Genomic DNA, 23,708 nt, shown 5'->3' on the forward strand with positions numbered 1-23,708 from the left:
TTTCTAAGTGACCCCAAACCTTTGACCGGTAGTGTATAACTGCACATCCATACGGATACACCTCAAACTTACTTTCTCCTGTAAAGCCCTGCATATAAATCAACTCCCAGACCGATGCATTTCACCACTGTGCATGTTAATGGTTACACAGAAAGCCAACTAAGACACTCTAAGCCAGAGTTAGTGAAGTGTATTAGTTTGTGCTTACTGAACAACTTTGTCCCTTGCCTTGTCCCTTGGTGGCCAACTGTCGTTGAGCTACCTGCAAAAGAGGGACAAAAAATAAAAACAATAAACTTAATAAAGGGCAGTGTCTCTTTTTAAGTCACCAAAACCTAAAAATATGCCACAAAAGAAAATAATTAAAGAAGACTTTTATTACAGCTTTTTTTCTTTTCTTTTTTTCTAACCTTATGCAGCAGCACAACTACTTCAATTTTTTCATGAATTGAAAGTTTACAGTAATTTCTGTGTGAAATGTATTCACAACCTCTGGGCATCTCCTAACTATTTACATTTCACATGTTTTTTTTCTCTTGGCTGTATGACATTTGGCCACTGTGTTCTGCTGTGACAGTTGGTAATGTTCTCTATTCGGACCAAGTTTTCAGGCCCAGACAATGTCTAGGATCTGGTAATACATTAGCCTAGTCTAAATAACCATCAGTGAGTGTTGAGTGTAGCAGTGCACCGTATTTAGACTGCCTACACATCTGTTTGTCACCTGCACCACAGTTCCTGCATCCCTTCCTCTTTTTTTTTAACTATGACATGTGTGTTGTAGTTACACTTGGACACTTGGCAGTGTTAAAACTAATGGAAGACGATCATCTTAACACAACCAAGTACCTCTTTTATTCTCCTAAATCCTAAATTTGACATTTCAAGAGAATTGATTTGTTTTATTTTAATGAAAGAGACCCTTCTCTGTGATCCTGCCAACCCACTCTCAACCATCCACTTCTCCCCTGCTTTCCTTGTCCTCTTACCCTCCTTGCTGACTCCCAGGCAGCCTTTCAGCTCCTGCAGGGAAATGGCCCTGTCCTTATTCAGGTCACAGTAGTCGGTGAACTTGCGGGCACATTTCTTGGGTTTGGCTTTCTTCTTCAGGTACTTCTTAAACGGCTTGAGTTCCTTCTTGTTGATGTCGTGGCTGCCGTTGTTATCCAGCTGGGCGAAGTACCAGTGCACCACCCTCTCCTCTAAAGTGTGACTGGGATCAGGTTCAACAAACCTGGTTAGGTATAGGGTTAGAGGAACAGATGCTAGTGAAGACATGGATGTTTCAAAAAGTGGAATGATCGGCATGAAGGAAAAAAAAAAATCTGTTGTAAACTGCTTAAAATGCAAGAGGACAAAATATGAATACAGTAAGGATGAATATGCATTTAAGATGATAATCTATTTTAATCCTGCATGACACATTGCTATTTGGCATCACTCAAAATGAGATTGGTCCATTTTTGTTGATTTCTAATGAAATGAAATCACATCTTGTGAGGGAAAAATGTTTTAATAGTTCAGGCAGTCATGTTGTATGTCAGAAAGTGACAACATATTTTGTTAAAGCTTAGCTTGCAATTGAATCGTTGTAAATCAATTTTCTGCTTTGCTTCCCCGAATGGGTTGGACAGTGTTCACTGATGGAAAGTGAACGCTAACCCTGCCAGTGTCTGTGCCAAGATATGTGCATTGCATGTCAGATTTAAAATATTAGCGTTCAATTCAGAAACCCAGAGTGAAGGGTTGTTTGAGAAAAACCAGAAGAGGGGAAAGATTTCCATAAAAAATCAGCTATGAGGTCTCCTGTTCAGTTGTAATACTCTAGGTGTCTTCAATTCAGTTTTATTTATAGTATCAACAACACACAAGAGTTATCTCAAGACACTCTACAGATAGAGTAGGTATAGACACACTCTATAATTTACAAAGACCCAACAATTCCAGTAATTCCCTTAAGAGCAAGCATTTGACAGATTTGATTGATGCGACAGTCTTCAATGCCACAGGGCAGTACTTACCTCCCACCACCAGAGGGGGCTGGTGAGTTTATGGCTTGCACCATGTCTGTGGTGAGGGCATCTAACAAGCTTGTAATGAATTCCACTTTCTTCCCCTCTGGGCAGCCTGGTACAAATCAAAGACAAAAATACACGAAAATTACCTTCCACAAGTAATTTGAGTCATTACGGCACAGTGGAGCTGAAGTGCCTCTAAAGCCTCGACACCAGTGGACCAGTCTGACAGATGTCAAACGGAAACCGGCTGTTACACAGGAAAAGAAAGCATGCAAACCTTGTCCACAGCTTAACAACCAGATCCCTTAATTGGCTTACATTTCACAATTACTGCTGAATCATTATGAATGTATTTCCGACGGAGGTGAAATACATAGTTTGGAAGTTTTGTAAGGCCTTAGAAAAGCAGAGCTGAGGCACATGGCGAGAGGGGGAACAGAAGTGTGCAGTGATGAGAGAGTTTTGTTGAGCAGTGCAGACCTGTTAACTTTTATGACACAGTTCTGAACACCTTGGGTAGCTCTTTTTAATTGCCCAGATGTATGGCTTTAATAGCACGCTAAACCAGTGCAAATTTTTCCCTTCTAATTGTGTCTCTTAAAGGAAAAACTTCAAACGCAGCTGCATAGTAAACTAATCTTCTCATTCTTTTTTCTCTCTTTCGCTTAAGCTTTCTTCGCCGATTCCTCTACTCCCCTTTTCTCTGAGCGTTTGTGGCCTCCTTGTTCTCCACTGTCTTCATGTCTTTCCAGTCCTTTTGTGCTGGCTCGGGGGGTTCCGTGGGAGGTGGTCCGCTGCTCGCCAGGTGAATCCAATTAGCATTTTGTACGACATGACAAGCTCGGAGAGCACTGCCTTGCTGTGCCTTAATCCAAGTGTTAAATTGGGGTGTTATGAAGCGCAAACTGTTATGTTGTATGCTGGCTATGTGGCAAGGTGGCAAGGGCCCAGTGTGGTGCAGGACCTCTGACAGTGTCAAACAGGCTCGGGACCGCTTGGATTTGATCTTAAAACACATTAAAGCTGCACCAAGGTTACCAACTTTGTTTTGGCTTTTAACCCATTAAAACAAAGTAATGTTTATCTGTCGGTGGGACACCTTGTCACTGCCCGATGTGAGTCGAGTGCAGATTTGAGTCTTGCATGCTCAGATTAAAAGGTTTAAGGCATAACACGTCATACTGAAATTTGTGAAATCCATGAAATAATAACCTTTTTGTCATTACAAACAATAACAGAAGATAGGAATCATTTCAAAAACGTTTTAGCTATCTATGATTGTTTGATTGCTAACGTTAACTCAAAACGCCATTCCAGGGACAGCCTTTGTTGTGTTTGATTGCTAGCGTGTAGCTAAGCTAGCAGTCATTTCAAAAATGTTTTAGCAATCTATGAAAGTTTGATTGCTAACGTTAGCTCAAAAAGCCATTCAGCTGACAGCCTTTGTTGTGTTTGATGCTAACTTGTAGCCAGCAGTGAACCAACTTGGTTAAGTAGGTCCATTTTTACTGGGTTGACATTACAGAAGTCTCTTGTTAGCATCTTATATGCTACTTGTGGCAAAGTGACGCATGCGCAACTCACATCTACACTCGCCTTACACCGGGGAGGGACACACCTTCCCAGGTTGCATAAGCTGTGAGTAGTTCAAGTATAGAGGTTTTTCTTTTCAGTTTTGTTCCAGCTGAAGTATCTTTTGTGCCTTCAAGAGTTACAACGTTCGTCAGGTTGGGAGTCTCTAGATTTGCTCATACTGTAGGTCCAAACTGAATTTCTGGAGACCTAAAGTAAAAGGAATGATCAACTTTTTTTACTGAACAGTGGTGAGTATGAGGCCAGATAAAGCTGAGTTCACCAACATTAAATCTCTTTAGTATAAACTGATCACAAAGCAGCTCAACAAAAATCCCTGACACACCCTAAAACTGATATGAACACTTCTGTTCATTCTACATTTGGTGTCTGCAGAATGTATCACACCTTTGCAGTCAGTTTGGAAACACATACAGTCCATGGAAGTGAGCAGATTGCTACATTGACGTCACTCAGACCCTCATAGATACTGAAGGTGTAGTTTATGTATTTAATAATATAAATAATACAATTATTTGTTCATAGACTAAGACAAAGTAAGACCAAACTATGCTCATCAAAGGGTTTTAATATACAGGTTTAAAACTGCAGTTGCTGAATTGACTGAACTGGATGTTAACAGATCCCAGCCTTTGGTCTCGGGGGAAGAGCTCTTATCTGCCCCTCCGGACAGAGGTGGTATTGTGCCACTCTGTGTACAGCACAGTGATATTGAACCTGTAGCTGCATGCTGTTAATAGACTGCCCTCTCAAGCATTCTTTTCTCCTCCTGCCTTGATGTGACAACCATGAAATACTGCGCTTTGTTGTGGCGGTACAGAACATCCATCTACAGTACATAAAAAATATCTCCACTCATCTCCCTGTGGTCGCCCAGCAACCCCAGCAGCCTCACCACCACACCCCCCAACACTCACACCTTCCATAAACATGCCACACATCTGCTGCACAGTCAGGAGTCATTCTTGACTCTGTAACTCACCAGATGGGGAATTAACAAGAGTTACAGTGCAACCTTAAATGATGGGGAAACAGAAGGGCAACAAAAGTAAGTGAGCAGAAACAAGGGCAGAGGAGTATGAGCTGAGGTTAGGACCTCTGGTTAAGAGGAGAGTCTCTGATCTTTGCTGCCAGGGAATCCAACACCGCAAAGTGGGGTTTTAGTCGATTCCTAATCAAAAAACCCTCTATCTGGTCAGTGTGGGGTTGAGAAATAATTTTCATGTCTGTTTCCATGTTTCCATGCGACAATGCTATTAATTGATCTTTCTCTTAACCCCTCCTCTGGACAGCGATTGTCCATAAGCAACTGTAAATGAGCACAGCAGGTCAAAATTTGTGAAGTGATGTTCACCATTCCGTATCTCCAGTGACCTTTCATTAAATTATTATATAAGACCGCACATAATAGGCGGCAAAAACGCTTTGAGCCGCCCATTCCATTGATTTCCAATGGGGAGGGCCTAACTATGCGCTACGATACCCCTGGCATCGCACACTGCTTGGATTTGCCTCTGTGCGCTGGGCTCACAGTTCAAATTATTTCAACTTTGACCTAGTTGGTGCTGTCTTTGGAAAATGCAACCAATGGGATAACAGCATCACCTCTCAGTCACACTAGCTACAAGAGACAGAAAAAGCAACAGGCTGCCATTCATTTTCAGTTGGAGTGGCCGTTTGCCACTCGTTTGGACTCGACAATGAGCTAACTGCTATCCATGACCAGGCAGCATCTCTGACTGCAAGCCTTGGCTCTGTCAGATTGGATGTGAACAACTTAAAAACAACCGTGGAAAGCAACGCAAGTATTTTCAACAGTCATGGCCATGCTTTTCAGGAGATGGAGGTGAAGCTAGCAGATATGGAGGACAGAAGTTGACGATGCAACATCCGCATCGTCAGGCTGAAAGAGGGGCTAGAAGGTGCTAATGCTATCCAGTATCTCTTGTGGTCCCGGCCTAAGTGATTCCCAAATTTAGCAGATGCTCAGCTCGAGATAATGAGAGCCCACCGAATCTACAGTGACAGCCCAAAGAAGACCACCACTACTAATCGCACGCTGATTTTCAACATCCTCTGATACACAGAAAGCCAGGTGATCCTCGTCATTGAGGGCTGGAAAGTTCGCTTCTCCCTGGATTACAGCAACCACACGGTAAAAAGAAGTAAGGCTTTTCATCGAGCCATGGATTCAGCCCAAGTCAGTTTTTCTTGCTTTATCCGGCAACACTGATGATCAGGGAAGGTGCGCAGTATAGAGTATTCACCCCCGCCGGGGATGCTGTGGACTATGTGCACCCCGTCCTCCTGCTGCGGCGGGGAGAGCCGACGCTCAGGATTCTATCGCGGAGGGTGCTGTGGAGAACATCAGGACTGAAACAACTGCCTGATGAACATGGACTGTTGGTTTGTCTTCTTCTCTTAATGTGTCCTGGCACATATCTTCACATGTTCTGGGAGAGTTCTCCTGTTGGTCAGTTCTGGAACAGTATTGCATCTAAAATGTCCACCTTGTTTAATGTCACTGTGCCTGTTACTGTCACTGTCTGGATTCTGAATGACCTGTCAGCCTGTCAGCTCTCAGGGAGTCAGAAACGGGCATTGTTTGCTGGACTTACAGCTGCAGATGATTGCAACCCATTGGAAACCACCCCATGACCTGTCTATCTGCATGTGGACCCTTTCCTACTTGGATGTAGTGTACACGGAACTTTCCACAGCGCAGATTAATGGAGCGCCTTGAAAAACAATGGACACCTGGCGGAGCATTGCGGACTCTGAAAGGTGCCTCTAGCTTTCACAGGTGTTTGTCTCTTTTGTGTGTGTGTGTGTGTGTCTGTTTCTGCATGTGTTGTTTTGTCTCCCTGTCCTCCCGTTTTCCCTCTTTTTTTTTCTTTTTTTTAAAGTTTAAAAAACAATTTGGTCCTGGGACCCAGTGTACTGTTTGTAAATGTTTGTATTTTAATTTAAATATAAACATAAAAATAAAAATGTGATCACCACAAAAAAATGCTTCAGCTTCTCAACAGAAAACATTCTAACATTCAGTCTAACTTATTCATCCTTTCCACAAAGCGGACCCGACAAAAGGAAATCAGAGTTGTAATGTACGATGAAGCTTCACCAAACACCACAGCTACCAAAAACAAAGACCCGAAAATACGTAGTGGTAACCACAGTTTGATCTAAAGAGCCGACTTGTTGACTATCCCTTCGGAAAAACTGTTGCGCTCACTCTCTCTCTCTTCACGGAGAAACAGCTGATCAACAATCTACTAACAAAAGTGTAACAGCGCTGTGTGACATTAATCAAATATATCAATGAAAGTATAACTTAGATATATTTATAGGCCTATATACGGATCAGTCTCAGGTTGAAACTTGTAGTTCTTAAAGTTATGTTGCACAACTTAAGGACATGTATATGTAGGTTTAGTTTGAGGTTGTCATTGCATTTCAGAAAAGGATTTTTTTTTGTTGATTTGATATTGTAAGCAAGGTAGGCAATAAAAATGTAGCTTTTTTCCGAAAATTAAACTGTGTGTTATTGCTCTTCAATAAAACAAAAGTATTCTTTATCCGATTACTTGATTAATTGATCAAATTATTTTAATAATGGAATAATCAGTACAGAACCGGTCATAGACGTCAGCGGTAGCAGCTCACTATAGCCATTTGCGTGTTCACGTGCTATGGTAACAACGAGCTCCACCAATCAGAGAAGTCGCTGTTACGCTAAGGATTGAGTGGTAGTGAAACATCTCATGCGGACTTCTAACTTCTACAAGCGCATAAACTCTTGTTTCACAATCTCATAGCTCGTAGTAAATCTACCTTGGATGGTTTGGACATTATGGCTCATTATCAAAATCCTTATAGAGGAAATTAATAGGATTTTAATTCCCGCAACCACACTGTTGAGCTCTGTTATCAACATGCTGTAGCAGTGTGCATGGCGCTCTAGTAAGAGAGTAAGAAATGGATCAAACTGTTTCTCTCCCTCTTTATATCCTGTTCATCACTAGCACATCCACTGTGTAGTACTTTTCCTTTGTGTGGAAACCAGGTGTGGATGCAAAATTGGCAGCTCCGCCCCCTCTTCACTGGATTTGGGGGACGTTTGTCAAATCCATCGGGTAGTACCCATCCAAAAGCCTTTTCTTTTGTAACAGTAAAAGTGAAACAAACGGCCTGAAATTGGGAAACTGAAGCATAAAACCTTTGTGTTGCTTGCCGAAGTATGTATTATTTTTTTTAGGTCTTGTTACTTCCCCCGAGGACGTTGTGCTTTTGGTTCAGTTTGTCTGTCTGTCAACAGGATTAAGGAAAACTACTGGCCCAATTTCCAAGAAACTTGGCGAAAGGGTAAAGCATGGGCCAAGGAGGAACCCTCTCTACCCTCTAACCCTCTAAATCACAAGGCGGATACACCGATTATTTCTCACTTTTGTCAACATTGCAAGATAGGTCATTGCCTTGGCAGAGGTCTGTGCTCGTCCATTGGCCTTCTGGTTTTGTTATTAACATTTTTGACGGAGTGCCAGTAGGCCTGCACAATTAATCGTTATAAAATCGCAATGTCAATTCCCCCTGTTCACCCTTTATTTTAATAACTTCAATTTAAAATATATATGTATATATTAAAAAAGGTTAGTGATTAACTTTGATTCTCATTTAATTTTACGAGCCGACTGCATCGCAAACGCTACTACTTTCTTCTGTATGTTTTAAACATAGACTGTATGAAATAGGTTTTAAAGCGCTCCCATGAGCTGCAGTGCCCTCCCTTCTCCCTTCTTTATGTCTACAGGCTTGTGGTGATGTGCTAAAACCAATCTATGTTTGGTACAGCCAATTTGTTTTGTTTTGTCATGTTCAAAAAAATCGTGATATCAATTCTAAGCAAAAGAATCGTGATTCATATTTTCCCCCGAATCGTGCTGGCCTTAGGCTTCCTCATTTGTTAAAAAATAAGGTTTGACACAAGACAATTGAATCCAAGAATGTTTCTGCAATCCCCAAAGCCCCCAAAAATAAATTGAACTCCAGAGAAAAGCGAGAGAGAAAAAAAAAAAAGAAACCTGTCAGTTCTCTGCCTTGGAAAGGATCTTCAGTATCTGGGACGTGAGATCGTGCGGTGCCGTCACACTCCGGCGTCTGGTACCTGTTACACAGAGAGGAGAGGACAGCGGGAACACGGCTGCGTGAGACAGAAGGAGAACAGAATAGATCTTTCTTAGCATTGGGTGAATAACCTGAGACATCAAAGGAGAAACTCGTCCATGATGAGACATTTATTCGGAAAAAACAAATGAACAAAGCCTTAAACTGAAGACCAAAACACCACAAAAGATATTCCTTGAGGCTTAAAAACAATCTGAGATGGAGCTTAACACCAGGAGACATATCGTTCTCCGTCTTTGTTATGAAAACATTAGCACGCTCACTAATCTCTTCACTGCATAAATTTGTACGCATGCATGCTGTTCAGGCTTCTTCACTGTAAGCAGTAACAAATTATTAATAGTGATTACAGTCTCTTTTTCTAATGCTTCATCAATCAATCTGATTTGACATGCGCTTGCATCGCTTTGTTTCAGAGCCGTAACAAATTGTTCGGCATTATGCGTGGCATGACTCGTTTTCTCCTGGCTATTGTATCACTGGTTCTTGAATAGGATGGAAAATTGAGCATGTGTGTCTCATTTGCGCTTTCTTTTTTTTCTTTTTTTTCAAAGTAAAAGCAAGTTGTCATTTCTTTTTTCACAGTCTGCAGGGCCCCTGATCCAAGAAGGGATGTCTAATGCATGACTCTGCACATTGACGTCCAGGGGAAAGTAATTGGGACAAGGGACATGAGATCTAGTCCAAAATACAATGAATTCTTATGTGAAGAAATTATCGCCTCTAGGGTGTCATTCAGTACAGATGAGAATTTGGTCTGTGTAAGTGAGGCTGTCCGTTATGAATATGCTTTTCTTGATCTAAACCTGTTATCCTGGATTCAAACTAACTCTTTATAATAGTCTGTACCTCATCCCGTAAAACATTAACCCTCTTGTGAAGAGAGAATGATGATGCCCCTTCAGGAACAAAAACAGCTCCTCTATTTACCGGTGCATGCTGACAGTTTTTCAAACATCCTGTCTCTTTTCCTTTATGTATTGCTGTGTTTCAAGATGTAATATTCACTTTGGCACGAGTGGCGTTATTTATTCAACATTGCCTCCTCTCCGTCCCCGTGGCATTCAGCTCTTGCAGAAAACCCATTGTGACTGCGCCGTTTCCCTGAAAGCAATATAAACAGCAGCAACTGCACTGAAAACAAACGTCACGCCAAACGCTCAGTGTTTATGGTCAGCTAAATGATTTTCCCATCAAGGCTTGAAGCAGATTGTTTTGCCAAGTGAAGAAATTTAGATCAGTGAAAAGTAGTGTTTAGCCATTCTGGGGAACGTTGGTCGGTTGGTCAGTTGACCACTTTTGTCCAGACTACAATATATCTATTTATCTATACTGTATATTTCATGGGTTGCCATTAAATCGGGTACAGATATTTATGATGCCCAGAGGAGGAATCCTGATAACCTCTTGCACCACCAGCAGGTCAGAGTTATCCTGTAATATCTCATGGATTGGCACCAGATTTTGTAGAGACAATCATGGTTCCCAGTGGGTGAATCCTACTGGGTAACACTTCATAATAATGGTACATAAATTATCATGAATTCATGCATGGCTTTGTGCATGAAAAAACATGCATTCATTCATGTAATACTTCATCAGTAATGTACCATGAGTAATAGTATTTTGTGCATAACTTGATGCAGGAACAATACGTTAATTAATGCATCAATTAAGGTATTTCAATCATCATGATTTTTTGATTTATTAATGATGTTCATGTCTTCTTCATAGGCTAAATGCGTTTAAAGTGACAGGCAGTTTGTGGCCCTTCAAATAAAGTGCTGACCTGCTACATCTTTAACGTTAATCAGTAAGATATGAATAATGGTGGCATATGCCCCAATCTTTGTGACCCCTCAAATAAAATAAAAATGTCAAAACATGTCTTGTGTTTAGACACTTAGAAGTACAGTATCTATAAATATCCTACTTGGGTGAGCATTTTTCTTTATGTTGTTGTGAGAAAAGCAATTATGAAATTGCCTCTGCAGTATTCTATATTTTGTCTAAATGTAGTGACCTCATTATCATTTAATGTTATGCCACCATTAATCATATCTTTCGTTTTGTTAACGAAGAGTTTTTTCTGAACATCAATGACATTCAAAACGGTGATAACTAAAACAGATATACAACACACCATGCAGTGTGCATACACATGTGTATTGCAAACAGACCTAAGTAATACACAGATAAGAAAATCTACCTCTGCACCACCAAAGTGAACATAAAATGACTATAAAATATATAAATGCATATGACACTGTTGTCAAAACCCACACTATCGACATAGACACACTTGCAGACGGAATCTTAGAAGTTTGTGATCAATACTGTATGGTGATGTAACCAAGTGGTGTCCCATTTCATAGGGGGATATTTTCACCCCTAGCCCCTACCACTTGGTTTCTACGGGTAAGGGGTAGGAGTGAGATAGATAAATGGGATTCAGCCTTAGTCTTATAATAAATTAAATTCACAGATTTTACTGGCAGAGACACCTAAAACAAGACACTGTGAAAAAAATGCTGTAAGTGCTGTTTTTGATAAATGACGTTACCTGGTGGATGTTCCAGGAATGGGTCGTCCCGTGTCCACCAGAACACACCAGCAGTAGCCTGTGGACTGGTGGCACTGGACTGGTTTGTAAAGGCCTCCAGGCCCACAGTCAGGGATGAAAATGGCCTCGCGAGGATTCTGCCGAGCCTCGTCCAGTGCGCTCTGTCGCTCCTGGTCACAAGAGGGAACTTTCTCTAAAACCGTGAGAAACACACTCAATACGGAGGCACCACAATCGGGGAAACCAGAAACACACAAGAAGAAGTCACAAGATTAATGAGAATAAGATGAAAGACAGTAGACCATCTGGATATCTTACCAAATTCAAGATAATCATGTCACAGCTAAAAAACTAATTGGTGGTAACTATTAAACAAACGGTATCTTTCTGTCCATGTATTTCACTATTTGAAGTTTGAAATTGTCCATCTTTGTTATTGGCTGTCAACCAATTTTGATTGGCCGGACTACTAAGTTCGGAAGCCTCTGGGGGTGTCTGAGATTGGATTTTGACCGATGCGTTTCACCTCTTTTGATCTCTACACGAACTGTTTACCTGTATGAAGCCCACTGAAACGTGATTGGTCAGTAATACTCGGACTACAAATGCGTACCGATACCAAAATCTTGTCTCGTCGCCTACAGATTCTGCATTCGAAGCTCAGCCAATGGTTGGTAGAAAGCGCACTCTAAGCAATTAATCCTTCTTCATGTCACTTTATAGACCAACTGTTTATTTTGGACTTTATATTTTTGCTGCTGACTTGGCTGTCATGTCTGTTTTGTTTTGCTGCTGTTTGAAGAGTCACTCTGCACTCTACACACACTGTCTAGCAGAAATGCGCTGTGTATGGTCAGAAGGGTAACGGAGTTATGTAGGTTTGAGTTGTGAGAGTAGCGACGGGGAACAGGATTGCAAGGTTTTGCATGCAGCAGGAAGGTAATAAAAAAGTTTGAGTGTCAGTGCTCAAATTACTAACAATGTTTCATGGGCATATGGCCAATAATACAACTGGACGTCAGGCATTCTTCATTTGGACTAACTATATGTCTGTGAAACACAGATGACATTTTGAGCATGCCTTGGAAAAACTTGAGTAGTTTGACAAAGAATAGCTCAGCTCAAGGTCCACTTATTAGCTTTTTCGAGTTTTTACAAATCAATCTCAGTAAAAAGCTACAACCAGGACATTTGATGGTAACTGAACCATCTCTGTGACAACTAAGAAAGCTATTGAAAAAGCAACCGAGTGGCTCTTAATTAAAGATTTACTTTAGTCAAATCTCAGTTTGTGACCATATCATCCAGGGTTGCTTGTTTTCAAAGGACTGGGCATCAACAACACTCTTTCTGAAACCCTGCTGCTATCCACCACTCGTGTACCTTGGACACAAACAAAGCTGTATCACCCATTCTGTTTCCAGCGTCATGTTTAACTGGTCCTGCCATTAAAACTTACTAGTCCTCCCATGGGCTGTATCAGGAAATTTACCCACCACTGTCACATCTGTTTGTTCAACAACAGCCGCTCTGCCCGCGACAGATGCTCCTGCAACACCTTGTCCCACCACACTGTATTTACATTCGCATCCATTTAGTCCATCGCTCCCTCTTAAGCCAAGTACAACAGAGCTGCATGCTAAAGTTGTAACCATGACAATGAAGTGTTCTTTTACTGCTCCTGATCCAGTCTTTATTTTACTTTTAAGTACCCTAAAGCATTGAGCCACAACAAGAGGGTCACGCTAACTGTTTTGGAGCCTTTACTTCATGGCAGTGAGGTATTTTCACATTGTGGAGTTGATAAAAGATATTAGTAGCCATGAGTGCTGGTAGCCTCAGCTTACACAGTTCCAGTAACCAAAGCACAATTAGGAGAATACGACACAGTCACCGCCTGATTCAAAACAGCAGGAAAGGAGCTTGTGAAATTAGACATGGGACTAGAATATTCTCAGCCTCACAACTAGATCCCGACCGATAGATCAGCGGGCCGATATTAGGCATTTCCCAAACTATCAATATCAGCATTTGTATTGGCTGTTTTAAAAATTCATTCATCAGAATCATTTATAAAGACAAATAAATTATTCTGATAAATGAATATTTAAAAAACTAAAATGAAAACTGACTGTCAACAATGTAATGAGTGTTGGCGTTGCATAGATTGTCCACCAGAGGGCGCTCTACAACGTCCCTGTTGGCAACACTCTGGTTAGTTTTTTGTCATTGTGTTTTTGTTCAAAGGACTTTAAGTTTCATATCTTAAGTTTGTATTTTATATATTTTATTTATCAGAACTTTAATATATTTTGATGTTCCTCTGTTCTGTTGTGACAAAACAAATTATCATATTATTTTAATGAGAACTCATAAATAACTAATGTTGGGAAATCTGTTTTGTTACATGTTTCTGGATTTTTTGTTGTATATACTGTGTGTGTATATATATATATATATATATATATGACTTTTAAATAACCAAATATTTGTATCGGTAACTGCCTTAAAAATTCTTCATCAAGCTCTAGTCACAACAGTGTTGGAGGAAGCATTAACGTCCCTAACTTGAACTGGTCATTATCCATTCCTATATAACATTGAATCAAATGACCGCCTGTGTTTGAAAGGGCTTGCTCCATTATACTCTGGAACGGACGCATACACAAAGAGCTGTGGACTTGACAAAGCCCTGCATGCATCAATAGATTTTTCTTGGCCACTTGGGGGCAGAACAAAAAGCTGGAAATTGCTGTTCACACAATAAGCAGGCATGGAGCCAAATTTGCATTTATTTTGAGTCGTTTCTTAGAAACCCGACGAAAGATACTCCAATCTTCACTCTCCTTTTAGCTCTGTTTGGGTCTCCACTAACTCTTGAGAATAAAATCATTGCATGCATTTGCAACATTTTGCTAAATGTTCTATTTTCTTAGCTAGCTTGCTACACCTGGAAACAAGTTTTATGGGAGCGGTGGTACTGAACTTGTTGTTGTCTTCAGAGAGAACGCTGAGGCTCTGTATGAACATCTGCGCATCGCCAATTTTTGGTGACCGTCTGCACGGCCACTCTCCGCTACTGGTGGTAGCGTTGCGATCTACCATGCATGTGTTTACTCATCCATGATGATAGCATAAAAAGACAGAGCTCTTTTTTCGTGTACTTTGTGTGTACTTTTTTTGATCACAAGCCAACATGACTAGTAGATTTTTTTAAAGTTACCAGCCAATTCCAATAACATTAACTTTAATACTGAATTTCAGCAACTCTGGTTTGTTTGGCACCGTTCCATTCGTTTTCTCTGTTTGAGCGTAACTCGTAACCAGTACCACACACCCTAGACACGTACCCTAGTCATATGACACGTCACAACATAGTGTTCATTGGAAATGTAGGATACGTACTACAAGCAGTGTTGCCAGATAAAGAGTTTCCATTTCCAATCCAAACACACAAAAACCGCCCCAAATTCTTGGCGGAACACAGACTTCTCACATTGTTTCTGCATGCTGCCGATTCAAACAGACACACTGTTTTTGCTTCATTCAACCCAAAGTCAAATGGGCTAGTAAAGTACAATGTCAATGTAAAGCCCTGACAATACTGTTTTGCAGTTTTATGCGGAAAAATTAAGCCTTCAGCTCATCTGAGTCTCTACCTCGCAGTATCTGTATTGGCCAACGTGATACTGTACGTCTCCCTAATGCTAACACAGCAGATCACTCACCACAGCAATCCAAACACTGCATGTCAGACAAAAAGGAGTACATACACACCTCAATCCATGGCACACACAGCACAATACTAATCAATTTCCTCAATTCTGTCTTTCACTTAATGTAAATTTTCAGTAAAATTGATGAGTACTGAAGAATTTCATGAAGAATGGCAGACATAGTCTAATCTGTCCTAATAGTTCCTTTAAGCACAGTGGTCCTCTGCCGTCCTCTATGGTAATGTTTAATAAGGATGGAGATAGCAGTGGTGGCAGGTTCAGCAGCAGACCAGAGGAGGGAGTGTGTGTGTCTGTCTGTGTGTCTCTGTGTCTGTGTATCTGTGTGTCTCTGTGTGTGTCTCTGTGTATCTGTGGTGTCTGTGTGTCTCTGTGTATGTGTATCTGTGTGTCTCTGTGTGTGACTGTGTCTCTGTGCCTGTGTGTATCTGTGTCTTTGTTTCCGTGTGTCTGTGTATCTGTATCTGTGCGTGTCTGTGTATCTGTGTGTCTGTGTGTCTCTATGTATCTGTGTGTCTCTGTGTATCTGTGTATTTGTGTGTCTCTGTGTTTGTGTATCTGCATGTCTCTGTGTCTGTGTATCTGTGTGTCTGTGTGTCTGTGTATCTGCATGTCTCTGTGTCTGTGTATCTGTGTCTCTCTGCGTATCTCTGTGTCTGTGTATCTGCGTGTCTCTGTGTCTGTGTATCTGTGTGTCTCTGTGTCTGTGTATCTGTGTCTCTCTGCGTATCTCTGTGTCTGTGTATCTGCGTGTCTGTGTTTCTGCGTGTCTCTGTGTCTGTGTATCTGTATGTCTCTGCGTGTCTCTGTGTCTGTGTATCTGTGTGTCTCTGCGTGTCTCTGTGTCTGTGTATCCGTGAGATGCGGTGTTCATGCTTCCTCATGTCTGCTAACAGAGAACTAAACATGTCCCTTCACCAAAGACGTTTTTCTCCTGCAAAGACTCACACTCAAGTGTTCTTAGCACTGTGCCGTGGCTCTGGTCCTCGCCAAGGTTCCTTCACATCCAAATTATTTAGCACTGTTTATTATACAGAGGTTATGCTGGCGCCAGGCACTAGGATTCCCAAAAGAAATTGTTTTTATACATATAAATGGAAAAAGGCTGGACGCTTGCAATGTAATCCTCGGGTTTTGTGTGTGGATTTAATTCAATCTCTTTCTTGCCTGCCTTGGATAGACGCATTTATTTTTTTTTTTGTTTGTTTTTTAATTGTATTCATCTTCCCTGACAGGAAATGAGTCGTCAGAAAACAAATTGTCCTGGAAAAGAAAAAAAGAAGAAACCACACACGGGGATGTCAGGAACTGTTGTAACAATTTGCGCGTTGTTGTGGTAATTTTTTCTCCGGGGCAAACTGATAAAGGACATAGAAGGAACATCTGCAGCATCTCTGATGAGAACAGGCTCGTCCTGTGTTATGCCTTCACTTTGGCCCTCTTCCTCCAGGCTTCAAACCAAGTGAAACTATTTTTAAATCGTTTTCTTTTTTTCAGATTTCTCAGTTTCTCTCTTTCTCTTGCTTTATCGTACACATTTTATCACTCTTTTGATCCCTTCCTCCCACCCTCTAAGCCTTTGTCTCCCATCCATTAACTTTCCTTTTCTTTCTCTCTCTCTCTGCTTCTCTCTATCCTAATACCTCCTTCTCTGGACCTACCCCCACACCACCCAGCGCTCTCTCCTCTTCACTTCACTCCAATGGCTTTCAGCTGTGGGCTAATCACTGCAATATTGTCTCTAGCAGACCTTCTCTGCAGTTAAAATAGCGGAAGTGTTAGTAGGGGAACTGTGAGTAGGTATGTAGGGGCATGTGTCTGTATTTATGACCTGGAGTGCAACAAAACCAGAGATGATGGAGCGTTCACTCATAAAATGGATACGTAATTTTCAAGACCATTGTGTTACTTTTCAACACATTCGTGTTCGCATGTTTGGTCCCGGCGCGTTACTGTCGTCGCTTATCATGCTGGAGAGTAAGACACAAAGTCGTGCTGCCTCAAACTACATATGCAATTACGATTAAAGGAAACAAAATTCCCTTTGAGAATGCAGATTTGTATACAAATCTTGCTGTTGGACGATATGATCACATTATATCTCTTCAACATTTTGTTTCCTTTGTTCGCCCTGCCGCAATGGGGGGGGGGGTTAGTGAGTTGTTGGTTATAAATGAGCTGCTTCCCCCTCCTTACGACATTGGACCAACAGCATGTCAAAGTCTGGCAACATAGCTTCCTTTTGAAAAATGGACTTTGCATCGCTTTGCCTAAGCAGACACGTTTCACTAACATGATCTCCGCATCGCTCTGAATCATAATTATGGAGTATCCAGAGAGAAGGCCTGTAAATGAATAACGTAGCTCACGTGCACACAGTAGGGCTGCTTTCTCAGCACTTTAGGTTTTCCAGCGTGTCGGGAAAGAAAGACAGAGTTTAAATATTGAGGATTTGTTGCACCAAAGCTTCTTTGCTTTGCAATTTTTAGCAGGGAGGAAAAAGAGAAAGAAAGAAAGTTCTGTGTAACGGTCTCAGGCTATCGCTCCTGTTGTCTGCGTTCCACTTTAGACTCTGGATTTGGGCCTAAAAACACTGGCATATATCAAGAGAATGAATAACACAACTTCAAATCCTTTGCTTAAGTACATCTAAATTCTACTGTGTGTTAAAAGCAGAAGAGCTACATTTAAACACAAGGGGTTCAAGTAAAATGCGGCGCTTTAAGATTCATTTAATAGTTTTTTTTTTTTAATTAAAACATGTAATATCTGTTTTTGTAATATCTGTTCTTGTACTTGATGAATAAATAGCAACAAATCCTGCTGAAACCAGAATCTTCTAAGCACTTTTGCTTGAAACACACCGGTAATGGAATCAAAATGGTTGCCAATAAATGCTTTGTCAATTGTCTAATTGATTAATCCACCTATTGTTTAAGCTCTGACTGAATGTAATCCAAGACGAGTCAGGTTACGTGAACAATTTTTGGATTTTATGTTTTGAATTCAGTGGAGGTTGGAAAGAAAGTAATCGGAGAGAAGAGAAAAAAAGGACAGGAAAAAAAGAACAATTATGTTTGAATTTATCTTATAGTGGATGTAAAATGTGAATATTGGACATAATGTAGTTACTACAGCTATTATAATGTTGTTGTTTTTTCTGAAAGGTAGTGGATATTTTGTACATATTATATATTGAAGTCTACCAAAATTAAAATGCTGAAATACAAGAACAGCACAACTCTAGTGCAGGACTTGAGTACTTTGTTACTTCCAACTCTGAATAATTTACACAGAAACACATTTTTAGGGCATTTTCATGTACAGTACGCATGCATATTCATACATTACGTCAGTCATGAACACAGGCTTTGGATCTCCTTTTTAAACACACAGAACACACACACACACACTGTAGACAATCACATGCAGCTGTAGACGTACATCACTCATGTCTCAAACGTGATGACATCTCTCCCTCAGTCGGCCTTGTCTCTTGTCCTTTGAGGACACCGGATGCTAATTGGAAACAGGAAGCTGGTGTATCCACAGAAGTTTCAAAGAGCTGTCAGAGTGAATCTCTCTCATCTAAAATACAACCCTCAGTGCTGCCCTGACCACAGTTTCCCCCGCCACATCACCATCATTCAAAATACTCGGCAACTCCTTATTACAATCAACTGTTTGTGTACTGTATCGGTGGGAGAGAGCGCTAACCTTGCGTCATTTAAAATGTGGTAGTTTCTCTAATTTGATTATAGCGTTGATGCTGGGACACGGAATTTGATTGGAAATCTGTTTTAATGAATATGCTTATTTTCAAACCCTGTGTATCTTTAGCAAATCCAGTCTCATTAAAAATGATTATCTTTAACTACAGTATGCGGCATTTAAACTCTCAACCGAACCACCTCAGTGGTAAGCTAGAAGACATTACTTAAGCACTGAACAATGACTTGAATAAATGAAAACGTGCGAATAAAACAATTGAAAGCACATTTCGAAGGCTATTTAATAAAAGCCAAACATCCGTCCCATATATCGGCTAACCAATATATTCATTCACACACTCCCTCAGCCACATCTACCCATTGCCTTGCTGCAGGAGCGTGAAAGGCGTCCAGATGCCCAGAGGGCAGTGAACATGTCGAGGCGTAATTGAAAAAGGAGACAGAGAAATCTAAACAAATTACACCAAAGGAAAGAAACCAAGAAACCTAATCCCAGCATCACAGGGCTGTCTTCAAACTGAAAGTGTTTTACATTTCATCTGAAACCGGTTGCTTTGAAACCGGTCACACCGGAGACCAGTTGATATTTCAGAGTGTTCACTTTATTTAGGGTTTGAGCTACTTCTCTTTTCATCGTAAGATCAATATGTGGCTAATAGTTGTATCCCAATAAACACATCGCAAAAGGCTGCGACACATTGCGAAAGACAGTTGGAGATTTTTTTGTGTCAGTTAAAAGAAAATATTGGTAGAAAACTACACTTTATAATGTATCGGTTATTCTTTTTTAGTGGTGCCTTTTCATATTCCATTCAATGTTCAAGTTGTTCAATAAAAGAGTGTTGAAATGTAGTTTTATTTGTTTAAATTTAACAAGCAATTTGTTGTATTTTAGCAGAATACTGACAGCAGCAGAACGGAGTTCACTTTACTATCTGTTTATCCCAAGCTAGTGGTTGTGGTAGGTTCTACTTGGTAGGTTTTACTTGGTAGGTTCTACTTGGTAGGTTTTACTTGATAGGTTCTACTTGGTAGGTTTTACTTGGTAGGTTCTACTTGGTAGGTTGTACTTGGTAGGTTGTACTTGGTATGTTCTACTTGGTAGGTTCTACTTGGTAGGTTCTACTTGGTGGGTTTTACTTGGTAGGTTCTACTTGGTGGGTTTTATTTAGTAGGTTCTACTTGGTAGGTTCTACTTGGTAGGTTCTACTTGGTAGGTTTTACTTGGTAGGTTTTACTTGGTAGGTTCTACTTGGTTGGTTCTACCTGGTAGGTTCTACTTGGTGGGTTTACTTGGTGGGTTCTACTTGGTAGGTTCTACTTGGTGGGTTTTATTTGGTAGGTTCTACTTGGTAGGTTCTACTTGGTAGGTTCTACTTGGTAGGTTCTACCTGGTAGGTTCTACTTGGTAGGTTCTACTTGGTAGGTTTTACTTGGTGGGTTTTACTTGGTAGGTTGTACTTGGTAGGTTCTACCTGGTAGGTTCTACTTGGTGGGTTCTACTTGGTAGGTTCTACTTGGTGGGTTTTACTTGGTGGGTTCTACTTGGTAGGTTCTTCTTGGTGGGTTTTACTTGGTGGGTTCTACTTGGTAGGTTCTGCTTGGTGGGTTTTATTTAGTAGGTTTTACTTGGTAGGTTCTACTTGGTTTAAAAGCATAATTAGGACGGAAGCGTCACTTTTAAGATTTACTGTATTCTTGTTTTAGGAGTGCTACTATGATAGCATCAGAATCCCTATTTTTAAAATCACTAAGAAGGCTCGACACAACATGAGACATTGTTCCCAGTCTCACCAGGGGCTCTACACAAGAACTCAGCATTGAGAACATTGTTAGTGTACAGAGTTTACTAAAAAGAAAGGTTTTAACAACTCACTTAGCTGTTGGTTTTTCTGCTCGCAGCTATCTAGCAGGTCAAAAACAGTCGAGGAAGGACAGTAAAGATGGAAAGCTCCTAAAGCTTAGTTCCATATAACTTTGTTGTTTTGTCGTTAGTGAAACACAATATTGACCTTGTAGTTTGGAAAGCAGCCTCATATAAGAATGACATTTCTTCCTATGGAGTCCGTTCATTCGCATTCGGTGATCGACACTTTTTAACCGGCAAGATGGCGGCAAACGGAAAAAACCAACAGCTAAAGTGAGACGTTCAAAACCTTTCTTTTTAGTAAACTCTGTGTACACAAGCCATTTTCTCAATGTGTAGACCCCCAGGTGAGATTTGGAACAAAGTCTCATGTTGTGTCGAGCCTTCTTAGTGTTTTAAAAATAGGGATTTTGATGCTATCATATTAGCGCCCCTAGCCCCCATTCAAAACGCCATTTGACCGAAAACGAGAATACAATAAATCTTAAATGTAGCACTTTCATCCTAATTATGCTTTAAAACAAAAGTTTGACTCATTCACACAAAAAAAAACTAGGTTGCATTTTGGCGAGAGTTACGCTTTAACTGTACTAATAAAACTGCAATGAAAGCTCCCCGAACGTCATTTATCAGAGTCTGGTTGTTACCCTGTCCACGGCAGTCCCTCCACTCCTTATCTTTATATCGAGCTAATGGTTGCTAACAGAGCCTTCAGTTCTCCCTGCCTGTCTCCATTAACTGCCTTTCTGGACTTGAGTCAGAGTAAAACCCTTAATTTCATAAAATTGTCTGTACAAGTTTTAAACTACAACTCAGTTGTCGTAGAGGTGTTTGAATGACAGAAATCTGCTCAGATGAGATCGTAATGAGTGCAACAGGTCATGTATAGTAGAGAACAGCAGGCTACGTTTAGGATCCCAAAACACAGATACAACACTTCAAAAAAAGAAAAATGACCTAAAAAACAAAATGAGCAAGAATTTACTTTAGATAGCCCTAGTTTTATGTGATTTAACAGGAGTTGGAAGGAGACAGTGTTTTTATTAATAATAACATGTGACTTTCTGTATGGATCATATTATAGTGTTAAGGGTAGTTTAATGCTGAATTGTAAACATATGGCAAAAAAAACAAAACATTAACTTGACAAAGCACATCATGGCTACATGTCTTGCCATTTGTTTTCAATTCAACGAGCAATTTGTTGTATTTTAGCAGAATACTAAGCAGCAGAACGGCAGAACTGAGTACATTTTAACATAGTATTTATTAAGTAATATCATTATTGCAAAATTCAACAATGTTAGGGCACATTATATATTTTCCTCATATCTTGCAGCCCTAAAACTACCCTGAAATTGTGTCAGATGTTGCATAGTGTTGCAATAAAAAACAAAAAACAAAAAAGTTATTTGTTTTTTGAATTATCTGATATGTTATGTAGTCATTGTTTTCACCTTTGTTTAACCAGTTTTTTTTTTTACTGAACCAGCCGTCACCCGCCGCACCTTCACATCCTGCGCCACCCACCCCCACAAGTCATTTCTCAACCTGTAGGAAACACTGCAAGTAATATCGTTATCACGATATTTAACAACGTTAACGCAGATTTTCCTCATATCGTGCAGACCTTGTACTTCATACTAATTAGGAACTTTTTTATAGCATATTATAGACCAGCGTGAAGTTCTCAGAATAAGGAGGGGTTTCTCTGTCTCACCTTGCTTCCTGGAAGCGGAGGTGTTCTGCTTATTCTCCTTATAAACGCTGTTTAATCCACAGTGTTGGAGCAGTTATCTCTGCAATGACAGGAAGACAGAGTACAGATCATTAACGTCCATACTTTTAGATGATCACAGAATTTACCTCGTCCGCCACGCCAGATCCAACAGTAGCTGCATATTTCAAACGCCTGAGCAGTCAAGCTTTCCCCACAAAACCAAAATTAAAATTGCATCCGAGATCCCAGTATTTTCCTAAACATCAAATATGTCATCTGGTATTTTTGACAGCTGGAGTTTTCCATTTAATGAGGGCTGCAACTAACGCTTCTTTTCATTGTCGATTAATCTGTCGATTCTTTTCATGATTAATTGATCAGTTGTTTGGTCTATCAAATGTCATAAAATGGTGAAAAATGTGGATCAGTGTTTCCCAAAAGCCCCACATGACGTCCTCAAATGTCTTTGTCCACAACTGAAAGATATTCAGTTTACTGTCACAGAGGAGAGAAGAAACTAGAACAATGTTCACATTTTAGAAGCTGGAATCCCAATGTTTTTCTTTTTCTCAAAAGAATGACTCAAACCAGTTAATCGATTATCAAAATAGTTGGTGATTCAGTTCAGTTCAGACACTTGTTTAATCCCAATGGGCAATTTATTCGCAGCTTCCCAGTCCTACAGTCAGTTCCAACAAACACTCAGCAAAAAATATGTTAAAGATGGCGGAGGAAACATTACAAAGATATGGGAACAGGTTTAAATACCTTAAAGCATTACACTTCATGTAATAGTGACAACTAATTGGTTATTTTATTTTTTGTTAAGATCATTTTTTGGGGGGCGTTTTTAGGCCCTTTTTGACAGGACAGCCAAAAAAAACAAAAGGGGAGAGGGAGAGGGAGCAACATGCAGCAAAGGGCCGCAGGGCGGAGTCTAACCCCGGCCCGCTGCGTTGAGGAGTAAACCTCTATATATGGGCACCTCCTCTACCAACTGAGCTATCTGGGCGCCCAACTAATTGATTATTTGATCAATCTTTGCAGCATTACAAGCGATATAATTCGCTATATAAATACAGCACATTTACATTTACATTTACATTACAAGCGATATAATTCAATTCAATTCAATTCAATTTTATTTATAGTATCAATTCATAACAAGAGTTATCTAGAGACACTTTACATAGAGTAGGTCTAGACCACACTCCAGAATTTACAAGGACCCAACAGTTCTAGTAGTTTACTCCAGAAGCAACAGTGCGACAGTGGCGAGGAAAAACTTCCTTTTAGGA

The 23,708-nt window shown here is 40.4% G+C and overlaps 1 protein-coding gene across 1 annotated transcript in view; it reads right to left on the reverse strand.

The window, feature by feature from the left end:
- Positions 1-208: 208 nt before the first annotated feature.
- LOC116677190 (SPARC-related modular calcium-binding protein 1-like) overlaps positions 209-23,708 on the reverse strand; it is a gene marked incomplete at its 3' end in the record, with an annotated part of 38,907 nt that continues 15,407 nt past the window's right edge. Inside the window, 7 exon segments of the mRNA XM_032507839.1 lie at positions 209-262; positions 990-1,234; positions 2,022-2,127; positions 8,693-8,775; positions 11,359-11,551; positions 22,411-22,457; positions 22,459-22,489. Of these exon segments, the coding sequence (XP_032363730.1) occupies positions 209-262; positions 990-1,234; positions 2,022-2,127; positions 8,693-8,775; positions 11,359-11,551; positions 22,411-22,457; positions 22,459-22,489 (759 nt within the window).

This window comes from Etheostoma spectabile, unplaced genomic scaffold (assembly GCF_008692095.1).
Source record: "Etheostoma spectabile isolate EspeVRDwgs_2016 unplaced genomic scaffold, UIUC_Espe_1.0 scaffold00004529, whole genome shotgun sequence".
NCBI classification, from domain to species: Eukaryota; Metazoa; Chordata; class Actinopteri; order Perciformes; family Percidae; genus Etheostoma; species Etheostoma spectabile.